Raw genomic sequence first — 15,614 nt, forward strand, 5'->3', positions numbered from 1 at the left:
TGCAATACAATTATATTCCAAAGTGATACTGCATCAGAGTTTCATTTTTGTCATAACACCATTCAGAATTAACTTGGGTAATTAATTTAAAATGCAGATTTCTGAACAACACACAAAAGAACGAAGACCTCATTCATTAAATATTTTTCAACATCATCATACATACCAGTTCTTTTGGGGGGGGGAAATCAAACAACTGATCAGCTTAGCAGTAGTTTGAAACAGCATTAATTTTATTGTGCGCATTAATATCGTCTGTAACATTGGTTCCGATACTCAGTATAAATGATAAATATATCCATGCAAATACTTCTCAAAAGTATGAGTTCAGTGTTTTATATAACGGCTTTCTACAATTATTGATAGTCACTCTGAAAGTGTACAAGTTGACTGGAAGTGGACATGAGCTGATTACTTAACAACCCAGGAGGGATCTTTTCTGATGCCTTCATTTTCTGGTCCAATAATGGCCACTCCACAGGTCCTCTGGCCGAGGCCCAGGTAGCTGAGCACATCAAGGCAGGTGAGCAAAATTGCAAGAAACAGGAAAAAAAAACGAGATCCTGAGTTCTGATCCAGTACATGAGGAGCAGTGCTAGGTCCAGCTACAGTTGCTTTTCAATATAGAAACAAATGAGACTGGTTAACCTAGCTTTAGCCAAAAAAGAAAGTTGAAATGACTTAAAAAAAAAAAAAAAAAAAAAAAAAAAAACTCTCCCCTCAAAGCCCTCTTTAAAGCAGTGGAATGATTTGTCTCATGAATGTATATAACATTCTTGAGCTGGGTATTGATCAGCAACCCTTGGGAACACCAGACATGAGCTGTAAACCCTTGAAATGAGTTAAGGTTTCAGTTCAGGTGGTGCCAGTTCAGTTCATTTCTACACTCCTGTTCTGTTCAGGTTTTCTTTACTGCTATACATGGGCTCAGAAGGTAAAGCACAGGTCACATTCACTTCTCTGACAGAAAATTTAAGCAATAGATACGAATAGATGTTTAAAAAATGAATCTGAAATTTTCATTAAAAACACCAACTCTGGTTTGTACTACATTGAGTACTAACGTTACTGCTACTTCTATGACAACCACCACCCAACATCTGACAACAAAATACAGAGGATGTTAGACTGCTGTCAATCAAGCTATTGTTGGTCCACAGTGTGAGCAGGCTTTTAGATTACCTCTAGCAGAGAGACTGACCACAGTGGAGTTGCGCACTATTACCTGGCAGAAACAACAGTCAGAGCCTCGTGTGAGACGGCAAAGAGTTGTTCCCTGTGCTGCTGTTTCAGCTCGTCTGAGATTCCACTCAGGAACCGGGTCATGCCTGCTCAGTGAAGCCCATGGAGACAAAACAACCACAGGATAACAGCATGATTTGGATGGAGCAGGGGGCTGTATCTGTGTTACCCCAAACCCAACCTTACCTTGTCATGCCTGCCTACCTTTGTCTGAAGGTGCAACTGGGGCATCAATGGCTGCAAAGACAGACAGCTTGGCCTCGTCAATGTCCTGCTGACTGAACTGGCCTGCTTTGGCCCAATCGACAGCCCTTCGGAACACGTTCAGCGTCTGCATTGAGTTTGGATCCCTGAGAGAAACCAAATTGAGAGTGGGGAATGTAGCTGTTGTAGTAACACCCTTAAATCCACGGAGCAACATGGTTACAAACTAACATTTATTTTGTGTAATTATGAACATCTTACAACAGAAGAATCTACGTGTTTGCATTTTATCATTTTTTCTAACTAAAACTATTACCTGAAATTATCAGCTAGTTATAAATCCTACAGACCTCATAAAAGAACAACAGAGAAAGACAGGTTCTATACAACATTTTACATAATATGAGAAATACTGGATAATGCTAATTCTTTCCAGTTCCATGTACACTGGCTTGGGTAATTGTTTTAACTAACTTACGCACAAGGGAGTTTGAATTAGAGAGGCATATTTCCTTCCTTGAAGGAAGTTTTTTCCCCCCCCTTTTAAATTTAGGTTTGCGCTGATTAGAGCTGCTAGATAGGTGATACACTTTCAGCAGTGAACAGGATTTACTTTTATACAGCAGTTTTCTGCTCTGCTCAATCTTTACCCCAGTTTCACTACCCTCCAACAACCAGGTTCCCTGTTAGCAAGTTGCTGACATCATTAAAAAAATGAGAAACTACTGCACTGTGTTTATGTGTTTTGTAACAATTCCCTAGAATTGCTTCATAAAAATGTTAAAAGCCTGATTTTATTAAATCCTGTTCTTTGCTTGGGTTGATTTAAAAGTTTCAAATGCTGGCACAGAGGGTAATTCTAATTTTCCATGCAAACAATGAAACCTATTGAGGCACCACCTACCTATAGGAATAGAAGGAGAACAGACCACTATGGTCCATTTTGGCACCACCGCCGTATGCCCCACCCTTTTCCCTGATCTCCTTGTGCAGGAATTTGGCTGTCATCATCTGGGCCAGCACGCAAAGGCTGGGGAAAGGGCACAGACATGAGACAGAGCAGACAAAGACATGCAGAACCATCAAAGACTGGGTGCTGAGGGAGCATACCTAGCATGGTCCTGATGAGAGTAGGGCACTGTGCGCACACACTGGCCCACATAGTACACCGGGAAGGGCATCTGGAAATAAGTCTTCATCTGGCAGGGCTTGAAGTTTGGCTCCTTGGAGAGTTAGGAAACAGAAAAAAGAAGCTGGTCAAACAGCTGCGTGGACACATATGCAGCCATAAAACCACTAAAAAAAAAAAAAAAAAAAACTGGCAATTATACAGTTTTTTTCCCCCCAAAGCCAGCCTTTGCACTTACAGAAATGAGCTTTCGGTTTCTCTTTGACCCAGTTGGCACCAGTGGGTTCAATGGCTTCTGCAAAAATAAGAGTCCAAGAAGCAGTAAGGTCACCAGGTTCACCTGCTATGGGTCCTGCATCCTGCTGCTGTGGTGCACTGCCTTCGTTCCCAAACTAATCCACAACTCTAGGCTCTGAGAAAAATTCAAACTTAAGCAGCACCTCAATGATGTTGCGTCGAACGGGTTTGAGCTCCTTTTTTCTTGTAGTAATGCTTTTCACAAACTTCTCCAGCTCAAGCGAAGCCCCTGGTACATTCTGAGGTGCAGCATTAATAGCGCACCTGTGGAATGAGAAGCAGGTCAACCAACGAGTGTCATATTAACATGGTGCTGCACATCAAGAGCAACCACAAAGATTGCTGCGAACTGCAGACGCTCACCTCATGCTGTCCTGGCTCAAAAGGTGCCTCTTGATACGAGGAAGTTTCCGCAGGATGTCTGTGAGATCTGACTGCTCTGCAATCCGCTTCATGAATGCAACCTTATTTCAAGAGGGATACATATATTGAAGAATATATAGCTATGAAATACAATGCACCGTATCTATGTGCATAATACAGATGTGACACAGGTATGACACACCTGTTCCATCCCACAGAATGCCTCCATTAACTCCCCTGCCGGGCTCAAGGAGCGTGCTGCCCTTGTCATGGCGTAGACATCTCCAGAATTTGGGATCCCATTGGATAGCTCCTGAGCATCCATCGTGAGCAATGTGCGCAAGCGCTCGTTGTCGTCAAAGTGGGGGCTGCAAGACAGTTGCGTGGTTAAGCAATTAAGGGTCCAGTCCCAGAAGGTACCTAAAAGAAGATCTACACCTGCTGAAGAAGTGTACAATAAAAGCTCACTTGTTGAATATGCCACTCCACAGATGAAACATGTCTGGAAGGTTTCTCTCCAAACATGAAGAGGTGAGAAGGATTCCCTGTGGGCATCACATCATAGTTGCTATGGAAATGTACACAGCTGTTTTTTTCCCCCATTAAGATTTTATAACCATGACAGAATTTTTATCACAGTAGCAGCACTGCTACAAGGTGAATAAAGTCACTTGTTCCATCCTCACATGTGGAGGGCCACTGAGCAGTGGGTGCCACTCTCTCACCTGCTCGTACGTGTCCAGGTCATCAGAATCTGGGATCACCTGTGGGGTGATGAACAAGCCTCCAGTCTTCAGCTCCATCAGCAGGGCCTGCTGCCGATAATCCAGGGCTCCACTCCCCAACCTAAAAACCAGAGTTATTACAGATAGGTACCAGAGTTTAAGAGTGTATCCAGGCAATATTAACTGTTCCGTTTCCCGTTTTGTTGAATTTTTATCTCATTTCCCCACAGTTCCAGGTACCTTACAGCAGTTTCTGTGTAAAGATGACGTCTACCCATTCCTAACATAAGAGGATCGAGCCCCATCCCCAACACTTACCTGGTGATGACACTGCAGAACAGTGGGACATATGGTTTCAGGTCCTCAGGAAGGGTGTTCAAGCTGCACATAGCCCTAAAGTACACCAAACCATTGGTGGGCTGTTCACAATACTGAACTGGAACCCCGCCTACATTGCAGTAAGAAGGTGGGGTAGGGCCATGAGTGACAGTACATGTCACATGATGGGAGTGGGTAGAGCAAGGCAATGAGTGACAGAAAGTAAAACAGAGAGAGTGGGGAAATGCAGTGTGTTACAGAAGGTTCAGGTAGACATAAATAAAGCAAATTGCTTCCAAAGGTTCATAACCACTACACAAAACAAGAAACTGTACCAGCATGACCCATCTGTACAGGTGTGGCTGGAACTGTGGGATCAATGTCAGAAACCTTGAGGGCAGGAAGGCATGAGGTATCTTGTGGTTGGCTCTGAGCAGAGAGCAGTTGTAAACCTGGACCACACAATTAGATGCTGTTGTACACTTTAACTCCAGAGGACACACCAATTCCTGCAAACCTATAATGCATGCAGAGATAGGACACCACCTTTCTCATAGATGTCCTTCTTGTCCTGTTTGGACAACACTGCCACTTTCTGCTGGAGTTTAGCCTCCTCTTCCTCTGCCTTTTTCTTGAAGTAGAACTGGTCTGGGCTCATGGACAGAGTCAATCTGTGGATGTTCTCCTGTACCATGAAGATATAACAGTGGTCTCACATGGCACTGCTGCAAGAGCACTGGGTCAGGATGGGGCTGTGTGGTAGTATGTACCACACCCCCACGAGATAATATCAGTGAATGCAAGGGAGCACCTATGGCCGGCTTACCTTAAAGTACTGCTTCACTTTGTCTTGGAGGAAGTATGGGTGGTCTCTGAGGCAGCGCCTGAACTCAGCCACGCTCTCACTGATCTGGAGGAGTTTTACTGGGTCTCCATCATGATTCCAGCAGGGTGCGATGTACTGTTAACATGAATACAGTCATGTGACTGCTCAGTCACAGCTCCTTCACTCTAAAGACATTGACGTTCATAAATGGTCAACATCTACGTATAAAATCTGCTTTCGGACATTGGTCATCATATTAAATACTTTAAATATAAAAAATTTAAAAAAAGCCCAGAATGGGATGGCTAATCTCCTACAAAGTGGACAGAGACACAGCGCTGTCTGGTAAGACTCACAAGGGTGGCTTGTGTGTTTATATCAACAAAGCTTGGTGTTGAGATGCTGTTCTGGTTCATAAACACTTTTCATTGTTGGCAAAGTTCATGTTTATTAAGTGCTGACAGAACTATCTGTCAAGGGAATTCACGACAATTGTGCTGGTGGGTGTGTACATACCTCCAAGCACCAATGCCAGGGAGGCACTTAGTGAAATTTATAATGCCACCAGTGAGCAACAAACTGCCCACCCTGACGGGTCACCCCCCCACTAAGGACTTCAACCAGGAGAACTTAAAGACACTGCTTTCTAAACTTTACCAACAACAGGGAACAATTACCTGGACTCTGTTTACACAAATGTTAAGGGCGCATACAAAACCACTCCCCTCCCCCACCTGGGCTTCTCACTACATATCTGTTCTGCTCTCCTGCATATAGACCTTGTGTGAAAGCTGCCAGACTGGTTTCAAAGCAGAGTGTGGCCTGAGTGAGCCACAGCTGCATTACAGGACTGCTTCAATACCAGTGACTGGACTATGTTCAGTGAAGCAGCAACCCACAACCCTCACACAGGCATTCAAGAGTACACCAAGACAGTGATTGCCTACATCAAGAAATGCATTGATGATGTTACTGTCACAAAAACCATCACCATGCGGGCTAACCAGAAAACATGGCTGACAGGGAAGGTCCACACACTGCTGAGAACCCAGAATGCTGCCTTTGGAGCAGGGGACCAAGCAGCGCTAACACAGGCCAGGACCAACCTGTTCCATGGCATTGGGGAGGCCAAGCACCGGTACGCAAATTGGATAAATAGACACTTCAGCAACAACATAGACGCATGGATTCTGTGGCAGAGAATCCAGATCATTACAGATTACAAGGCTCCACGCCACAGGCCTGTAACAGCAACAGCTCTCTGCTCGATCAACTCAAATTCTGCACACACTTTGAAATGCTGAACAATACACTGGCACAGAAAACACCACCAATAGCTGATGACCAGGTTCTGTGTGTGTCACAATCAACGTGAAGAAATCCCTAATGTGGATCAACCCCCACAAGGCTGCTGGCCCAGACAACATACCTGGCAATATTCTGAAAGACTGTGCAGAAGAGCTTAAAGGTGATTACAAACATCTTCAACATTTCACTGGGTCAGGCAGTTATCCCCACGTTTCAAAGCAACAGCTGTAACACTGGTGCCAAAGAAGTCATCTGCATCCTGCCTGAATGAGTACCGCCCTGCCACACTGACCCCCATCATTATGAAATGCTTTGAAAGGATAGTCATGCAACACATAAAACCCATCTTCTCTCCCACTCTTGAAGTACTCTAATTTGCCTATCAGGGCAACTGGTCCACAGATGATGCTGTATTAATATATTTTCTGGGGGGTGTACATCACTGATGACCTCTCCTGGACCACCAACACTGTGTCACTGGCCAAGAAAGCCCAGCAACATCTATACTTCCTGCAGAGGCTGAGGAGGGTGAGTGTGCCACCACACATGATGCAGACCTTTTACAAGGGCACCACTCAGAACATCCTAACCAGCTGTATCATTGCATGTTATGGGAACTGCAATGTCCCCAACCACAAAACCATACAGCACATAGTGAATACAGCTGGAAAGCTCATTAGTACCCCACTCCCCTCCCTACAGGAGATCTATCATGCCTGCAAAGCTTCAAATTGTGGGCAACCCAACACACACCTACCACTTCCTCTTCAGCCTTCTGTCATCTGGGAAGAGATACAGGAGCATATAACTGGGTCCACCAGACTGTGCAACAGCTTCTTCCTTCAAGCTGTCAGGATCCTGAACTCTCTGTACTACCCATAACATACCAGAATCCTGACCTCTGACCACTGGAATCACCCCCTCCCCCATCCAGAGGGACACCACCCACTTTCATACAGTCTGCAGAGATTGTCCTCTCAAGTTACTGACAGTGTCTGCTGAAATCTTGTTTAAACTTGGGTCCATCTGAAAGTATAGCTGCTGTATTTCCTTAGTGCATTCCACATCAACCTACTTTAGGTCACACTAATCCTCTTTTCCAAACAATTATTGCACAAAAACTCATTTTGCACTACCACTTTTAAATCTGTTTGCATTTCTTTTTATTGTAGCAGTATACGTTGTCATCCGTCACACCGCAGTCCTGGCGAAACGCTATTTTACTGTGATGTATGTTCTAAACATATTCTTGAAGTGACAAAGTTGATTTTCATCTGTTTTGTACCTTTACAAACGGTACAAAATCTGCGTTCAGTTGAAAATGCCCAACTAAATGTGCATCTGCTCTGCTAAACACCTGTAAAGCAATATGATATGTCCTTGTTAAAACACCAAAGGTGGTCACAGTTTACAGAACTTTTCAGAAAACGGTAACAAAAATGCTCAAAAGCACAAGATGACAGCAACACTCACACAGGCCAGGGTAAGCCCAAAACTGGTGGACTGGTGTTTCATCTGAATTTCAATTTTGTGCAGCTGGGCTTCGATCCTCTCTTCCTCAAAGCCATTGCTTCAAATGTCAGGGTGACCAGAGAGCGCACAGTGAGGTGGTGAAGAAAATGGTTTAAAAATGCATTTTTAACCTGATGCCATGGGGCAGCATCACTTACGCAACAATGTCATCCACAGTCTGGCAGATGATCCTCTTTACTTTCTCCAGGTCGGCTTCAGCCACCCCCTGCAGGCCCACAGTGAAGGAGGCCTGTCTGGTGTTTCTGCTATATCTGAGGAATGCACAGCAGACATTTTCCCAACTGGGTGTCAAAAGACAGCAGGACCAGAACCAAAATTCACAGCAAGCATGTATTTGGCTGTCTCTGAAGTCTATCTAGATAGCTATAAATGAACATTTATTCAAATTGCTCAAATTTACCAGAAAAGCATGAAATGGCGCAGAAGCTGTCCCACTGCAAACTACTCAGGATCAAATGCCTGCTCCAGCACTCTTGATCAGCTATTTAATACAGTACATATTACCCTACAGTATAAATGATAAATCAGCAAGTAAAACTGTACAAAACCTCATTTAAAGTCATTATCCCAAAAAAAAAAAAAAAAAAAAAAGTAAATTAATAAAATCACATCATGTACAAAAATAATAGCAAGGTGATAAAGACAAAGAAAGAAACCATAACCTTCCTCTGAGATGCAAAGGCACGTTCCTCCACCTATATCTACATACCCCACCACAGAGGAGAAGTCTGTGCCAATTTTAGGCTCAATCAGGGCCTTGTAGAATGGAGAGTTGGGCCCAGACACCATCAGCGAGGATAGCAGACTAAGTGTGAACACCTCAAAGGTATCTGTGATGCTGAGAAAAATTTCTTCAGTCACAGAGAGCATTAATCCAAGGAAACAGCTACTTGTGTCAAAGTGTGAGTGTTACAGCAACTTGACCATAGGTGTGTCAAGTGTATCCCGTGCTTTACTCACTCTCCTAGAAGGTATGCTATACACAGTGTGTTCTGTCTGTGGGGGTCATGAGCCAAAGCGTCCGGTGCACAGGTCATATGGTACTCCCTCTGCACACACAAAAAACAGCAAATAACTACATTCAAGGTGCGTGACCGTGAGAACCCTGCCAGCTCTGAGGTCTGCTTTGTCATAGTTACCAGCTTTGTTTTCCTGAGAACATACCTTGTTTTAACAGGCATGTTAATTCTTGTATTTACTGTTTTCATAGACCTGCATTTCTGAATGGATGGCATTTCCAACATGCTTTATGCAAAGAGTGTTCACGAGCAAAGGCTGTGTGGCACGCTGAGGCGGCCAGGGAAGGGGGTGGAGAGAGCGACAAAGTCATCACAGCTAGGGCTAATCACGCACCCAATTTCTTCCCGTCTCTAACAGTGAGAGAGAGAGAGAGAGAGAGAGAGAGAGAGAGAGAGAGAGAGAGAGAGAGAGAGAGAGAGAGAGAGAGAGAGAGAGAGAGAGAGAGAGAGAGAGAGAGAGAGAGAGCGCGCGCACACGGACAGTGTCAGAGTAACTGGTCTGCAGCCCCTGCCCTGAACGACCCTGAAGAAGCCCCATCCTATCTGTTCCCCCTTTTCCTCCCCTTCCTTCCCTGTGACAGGGGAACCACAAATAATGCAGACAAGCACCCTATCTGCAGTCTCTGGCACCCTGTCTGTTACAGGCTGATAGCCACTACAACTGCGATCAATGGAACCCAACTCACAGGCTTGTCCCAGTTGGGCTGCAAGGGCACTGCTGTGTTAGGCTCTATGCGCTCAAACCTGGAGAGAGCGTTCTCATGAATTTGTTTCAGGTGCTGCTCCAGAGGCAGATCTCCATAGGTAAAGAACCTAGGCGTGAGGGAATAAACCATTAATAATTCAATCACACAGGAACACAGCCTATTCCATTCCAATGTGAACAATACAAAGTCCTCACTGGCTCTGACAAAATACTGAAAAGCAATACACAGAGTCCTTGCTTTACAAATGCTTTGAGTTATGAATTTTAAAAACTGATTATTTCCTAGGTTATTTTAAATTGCATTTTCTTGAACCAAACAAATTTGTGTTTACATGCTAAGTCTAACCAACGTAAGTAAAGAGCACCCAAAGGGAAGGGGGCATGTTTGCGATGTTTTTTGCAACCAATCTGTTCAATCAATAGTTAGGACTGAAACTGAGTTTCAGTCATTTAAAAATTAGTTTTCAGTAAAGCATCATACTGATAACTATTGGGGGGAGGGGGCGGTAAGTCTTACAAAGTTGTGAGTATTGTATTTGAGATTTTAATTAGACGTGACCAGTAAATGTGTAAAACTTGACAGACATCAATATTAACCTTTTATGGATTGTGACTTGGTAGTGATTGAGATTATGACCAAGATGAGTTAGACAGACAGACTTTGATCGTGATCTCTGCAAGTTGATATATTTTCCAAAAAAACATTGACTAGTCTGCTCCAAAGTTCGGACTGATGTACACTAGAGTTGAGAAGTTTGGAATCTAAAAGAACTGATACTTTCTTTAATCAAGATACCATTAAATTGATTTAAAAATATAACCAAGACATTATTACTAATGTTATAGCTATTAACGCATCAGTTTTGAAGAAGCACATGGCAAGAAACTTTAGATTTCATACAAAGGTGTCCACTATTGTCTACATTTATTCATTTAGCTGATGCTTTCTCCAAAGCAAGTTACAATGTTAAAGTATTTACTCATTTATAAACCTGGGTAATTTTACTGAAGAAATTTAGTACTTTTCTCAAGGCTACTACAGCCAGAGGTGGGAATCGAACCTACGGGTCCAAAGGTAATAGCTCTAATCATGATACTACCAGCTGTCTGTCTAGTGTGAAGAAGGCAAACTGGATCTAACGAGGATATAAAAAAGCTGAAGGCCCAGATGCACAAGAGGATAAGTACTTCAGCGTGTATAATTTGAAAAAGACACCTTACAGGTCCTGAGTTGGCTCCTTCCTCAAACAGTGCATGCCAAATACCAGTGCAACAGTGAAAGGACTATTCTGGGATGCTTATTCAAGGAATAATGAAGCTACTTCTTAGCTACGCATATAGCTTCTAGCTATCTGGTGAAGAAACAGGAAGCTGGTGTACTGTCTGACGGACTGGCTCGCAGAAAAGAGGACTCAGATGAATATAAAGTTTGCTGCACAGAACAACTACATGAAATAATGTTATGACACTGTCCATGTAGTCTATAATTTATAATTAACTTAATGCTACCTTAGTGAATAAAAGCATCAACTTTTATCAGAAACGTGAAAATGAGGGATTCAAAACTTTTGAATGAATGTGTGTTATTGCACACCAACTGCTTTGTGTGCATCTGCTCTACTCATGACAAGAAAAACTGATCATGGTGATATACCGTGCATTGCTCGGGTGGTAATGCGTAGCGTGGAACTGTTTCAGCTGATCCCAGGTGAGGTCCAGGATGGTCAGTGGCTCTCCGCCTGACACTACGGCGTATGTGTGGTCCGGATACAACAGGTTTTGGAGGCGCTGGGCGTACATGCTCTCACTATCACACTGAAAACAAGACCATGCACCATATATGGTCACACACTTGAACAGCAATTTCTTAAAAATCCTGTTTAGGTGCAATCCTTTCATTTTCTAGGAAAACATACAGTATACTTAATTTCTGTCATCAGATAACTGATGAAAGTGAAATTATTCTCATAAAATGAATTAACTTCCACTTTGTCCTGCAACACTTTTTAGAGAACCTCAAAAGGAGTAAGGAATACATATTTAGACTTTGCGGCAAAATTTAACAAAGCAAGAAATCCAAACATGCTATTTGCCCATACTCATAATATCTACACACTCTAGAGCTACACTGTCTGAACTCCCATGCCAAGAAGAACTTACAAAGGCTCCCTTCATCTCATTGAAGACAACGCCTTTAAAGACAAGTGGGGAATTTGGGTCAGTGGGGTTCTCGTTCTCCAGCCGCCACCCTTCCTGCCTGTTGTAAAATCAGCAACACACACACACACACACACACACACACACACACACACACAGTTAGCTGTTGTACAAACAGTCAAAGACCAGTCTGCCGAGAGCATCTATGTTGAACCAACAACGCATGCGTGGTCAGACACAACAAGAAGTGAAAAGACATCTTCCAACAAGGAGGGGGGGGAAGAAAAAAAAAAAAAAAAAAAAAAAAAAGGGGGGGGGGGGGGACAGCCCAGCTCAGTCCAGTAGCTCACCTACCGAAAGTCCAGCTCTCGCAGGCATGGGAAAAACACAGCATCCAAATATACTGAGAGGAGATTTTGAAAGTCCTTTGCATTCTGTGTGGAGAACGGGTACATTGTGTAATCGCTTGCTGTGGAGAAACCAAACACAGCAACATGGGTCAGAAACAGGGAGTCAAAGCCCAGGTGTCATCAGCTCCAAAAGGGAGAGGACACGCTGCACCTGTGAAGGCATTCATGAAGGTTGAAAGGGACCGGTTCAGCATGTTGAAGAAAGGGTCCCTGCAGGGGTACTTCTTGGAACCACACAGTACTGTGTGCTCCAGGATGTGAGGCACGCCAGTGCTGTCCATTGGGGTGGTCCGGAACTGAACACTGGCAAAAATCAGCAAAACTTACTAAAAACTGAACACATACTAATAAAACCCAAGAACACAAAAATATAAATACCTACAAAAAACAACAGAATTAAAAAAAAGTCAGCAGGTGGTGTATGGTTCGTGCCAATGACCTTGAAATCAAAAGGTCCAGGTTCACGTACCCCTCCTGCAATAGCAGGCTTAATAAAGGTACTTACCCTGAACTGAAACATCAAAATTATGCTGCTGTATAAATGAGTCATAAGCTTAGCAAACAGAAAATATATAATGAATGCAACACATAAGTGCCCCACACATCAGTACTGTCATCTGTAGTCTAACAGAGTGTTATATATATATATATATATATATATATATATATATATATATATATATATATAAAAAAGTTGCAGTTTATACATGTACATGTTATCCATTTCATTCAGCCTGCTATTTCAGCAATGAGCTGGAGATTTGAGTCTCACACTTGTTCAGTAAGCATCTGCTGTCTTTACAGAGGACATTTCCTTAAGGGAAACTTACCTGAAGAGGTTGTTGGAATCATCTCGGGCCAGGTGGAGGTGCTGAGCTCCAGTGCTGTCGTGGGTTAGCTTCACAGCCGTGAGGAAGAGGTCAGATACAGGTGTCACCTGCACAAAAAAAAAAGTCAAACGATTAAAGGAATAAATGTTTAATAAAAACATTCTACTTACTTGGTTGAATTTACAAAAAAAAAAAAAAAACCCAAGATGCAGTTACAATAAAAATACTTTGTTTGAAAGAGCTACCTAATTATAAAGCTAAATATAGTTTTAAATGTAAACAAATGAGGCAGAACTGCTTTTGAGTCGAATTGGACTCACAGCAATCACTTGCGTGGTTTTGCAGGTAAGAAAGCAGTTTACCATTACTTTCTTCCAAACCTGCATTTGGGTTGCAAACATGTGGAGAATATGCACACTCCACACTCCTTGAACCAAATCAGAACTGACACCTGAACATATAGCTTGGGAGCTGTGAGGCACTTGCGCTACATGTTGTACCACTTAATTCAAAATTGCTGAATATAAAATGTCTCCATAACCTTCTCAATCCCAGCTGCTGACCAATGTGTCCCTCATGTTATTGTTCACAGATGCTCAGGGACACAAAGTACAAGCTATAAACACTGTGGAAATGAGCTGAACTCATACTGAGTCTGGGTTCTCTTTACTGTCATCTCCTGATGCTGGAAAGTGAACACTGCTAACATTTGCTCACCTACAGAAACATTTTTAGAAAATGCCAATAAAATTATAGAATAAAACATTTGTACCTTTGGCTTTGAAAGTCTGCAACTGAACTATACGCTTACATTTATATACTTAGACACTATTTTCTCCAAAGCAACTTCAATGATGTAGTTTTTCAGCCCACATACCTTATTCAGGAAGGTCATTTACACTGCTAGATACACTACTTACACTGGGTCACTCATCATCCATACATCAATGGAACACTTTCCCACTGTCACTCACTCACTCTCTCTCTCTCTCTCTCTCTCACACACACACACAAAACAGGTGACTTTCAGAATCATCAATCCACCTAAACAGCATGTCTTTTCACTGTGGGAGGAAACCAGAGCACCCACAGGAAACCCACAGACATGGGGAGAACATACAAACTCCAAACACACAGAGCGGGGATTGAACCCACGTCCTCTCGCATCACCCAGGCGCTGCAAGACAGCAGTCTCACCCGTGCCACTGTGCCACGCATAGAAGGCAGTGCGGGACAATCTGGACATCTCAGAGAGACACTGCCAGGTGATGGGTCACAAAGTGTGACACAGTCTGTGCCCTGGAGAGAAGCTGCACTGCTGAGATGCGCAGGTTTACCTGTGTCACCGTGAAGCCGTGGACCTGCTGTCCCTCTCTGTACCGCAGCGCCCCCTCCTGGGCCCCTGAGCTCCTGCTCCTCCATCGGCTCTGCAAACCGCACCTCAGTGCAAACAATTCATTCGTTTAACCAAGCAGTAAACACAGGAAGGACGTGCGAAATGTTATCTGATTCCATGGAGTCGGACGTTGCATTCCTAAAATAACGAAAATGAGACAAGAAGATACCGAAAAGCTCAAACTAAGCGCGTGCATGAGTCTGACACACAGACTCTGTGACTGACTTACCTCAGAAGTTTGAGTCGCTCAAAGAAGAAGCTCTTTTGCCAAAACATGGTTCTGACAATCTGAGGAACACTTCATCAAAATGCTAAATGTAAGAAATGAATAAAAGCTATGTAAACAGTACCATTTTACTTAACATAAACATATCGACGTTTTTGAACAGCCCGACCGAGCGGACTCCCTATGCGAATGGAGCGCGCTGACAAAGATGGCAAACACTGACCTCGGCCTGTTCCTAAAGTCTATTGGTCAGAGCTGCGATGAACAGCTACGCTGATTGGCTGAGCCACACGCAGCGTTACCGTCACGCAGCGGCGTTTTACACGGAATCTCAGTAACATGTCTTTTCCTGCTCTTTCTTACTAATATTATTACAATAAATAACTATTAATAGTCTTAATCGATCTCAGTAAACGGCAGTTTTAATTACAAGATAGGTATTGTTGTTAAAATCGCTTTGGTGAAGAACTGTCACCTAAAGTATAGTCATTACTTTATTACTTACAAACGTGTTATTTTCATTTCACCGCCAGATGGCAGCAAATGATCGGAAAGGAACCCACGTGTTCGGCGGAGCGCGACACGCAAATCCCGTAGGACCCCGTGACAGGAAGAATTTGCGCTCAGCCTTATAACAATAGTGTTTCATTTGTCATCTTGTGAAATACATCCACGTGTGTCCCCTATTTAAGAACTTTTGCCTAAAGGATGCCTACTTGTAGAAAGAAAAAAAATGAAAGACGGGTTAAAAAAATAATTGGAGCATTAAATCTGAGGGAATGAGTTGAAATTAAAACCTTAATATGAAGCGGCCTGCAGCCACAGACCTGGACACAACAAGTGGTCTGTGCAGTGAAGCGATGGTCTGTCCACAATGTGTAGGACTGTAGTAAAACACCCCAGACAACTGAAGCTGCCATTGCAG

The 15,614-nt window shown here is 43.2% G+C and overlaps 1 protein-coding gene across 3 annotated transcripts; it reads right to left on the reverse strand.

Annotated features, from left to right (window-relative positions):
* Window positions 1–60: 60 nt before the first annotated feature.
* Window positions 61–14,882, reverse strand: LOC108937686 (presequence protease, mitochondrial-like). 3 transcript variants are annotated; one of them, XM_018757737.2, is made up of 27 exons: window positions 14,693–14,882; window positions 14,405–14,507; window positions 13,068–13,174; window positions 12,389–12,540; window positions 12,182–12,296; window positions 11,831–11,927; window positions 11,325–11,485; window positions 9,651–9,777; window positions 8,906–8,994; window positions 8,655–8,783; window positions 8,083–8,196; window positions 7,886–7,982; window positions 5,105–5,239; window positions 4,825–4,963; window positions 4,614–4,730; window positions 4,279–4,408; window positions 3,961–4,081; window positions 3,704–3,780; window positions 3,438–3,603; window positions 3,236–3,336; window positions 3,016–3,136; window positions 2,814–2,870; window positions 2,557–2,669; window positions 2,351–2,476; window positions 1,447–1,592; window positions 1,226–1,328; window positions 61–505 (listed from the first exon to the last, which is right to left on the reverse strand). In XM_018757737.2, exons 1-27 carry the CDS (start codon window positions 14,737–14,739, stop codon window positions 412–414), a joined length of 3,084 nt encoding a protein of 1,027 aa, XP_018613253.1. In that variant the 5' UTR covers window positions 14,740–14,882; the 3' UTR covers window positions 61–411. The 3 variants fall into 3 exon arrangements, with proteins under 3 accessions (XP_018613253.1, XP_018613254.1, XP_029109545.1); XM_018757738.2 differs by lacking the exons at window positions 12,389–12,540; window positions 14,405–14,507; window positions 14,693–14,882 and having other exon boundaries at window positions 13,068–13,165; XM_029253712.1 differs by lacking the exons at window positions 8,655–8,783; window positions 8,906–8,994; window positions 9,651–9,777; ... (5 more) ...; window positions 14,405–14,507; window positions 14,693–14,882 and adding an exon at window positions 8,346–8,518.
* Between the last annotated feature and the right edge of the window lie 732 nt (window positions 14,883–15,614).

This window comes from Scleropages formosus, chromosome 7 (genome assembly GCF_900964775.1).
Source record: "Scleropages formosus chromosome 7, fSclFor1.1, whole genome shotgun sequence".
Classification (NCBI taxonomy): Eukaryota; Metazoa; Chordata; class Actinopteri; order Osteoglossiformes; family Osteoglossidae; genus Scleropages; species Scleropages formosus.

Coding starts and splice junctions, on each gene's coding strand:
- LOC108937686 (XM_018757737.2), bottom strand. CDS start 14,739: ATGTTTTGGCAAAAGAGCTTCTTCTTTGAGCGACTCAAACTTCTGAG. Junction 11,928..12,181: donor CTGCGAGAGCTGGACTTTCG/GTAGGTGAGCTA, acceptor ATTTTACAACAG/GCAGGAAGGGTGGCGGCTGG. Junction 4,731..4,824: donor GAAGGACATCTATGAGAAAG/GTGGTGTCCTAT, acceptor TGTGTGGTCCAG/GTTTACAACTGCTCTCTGCT.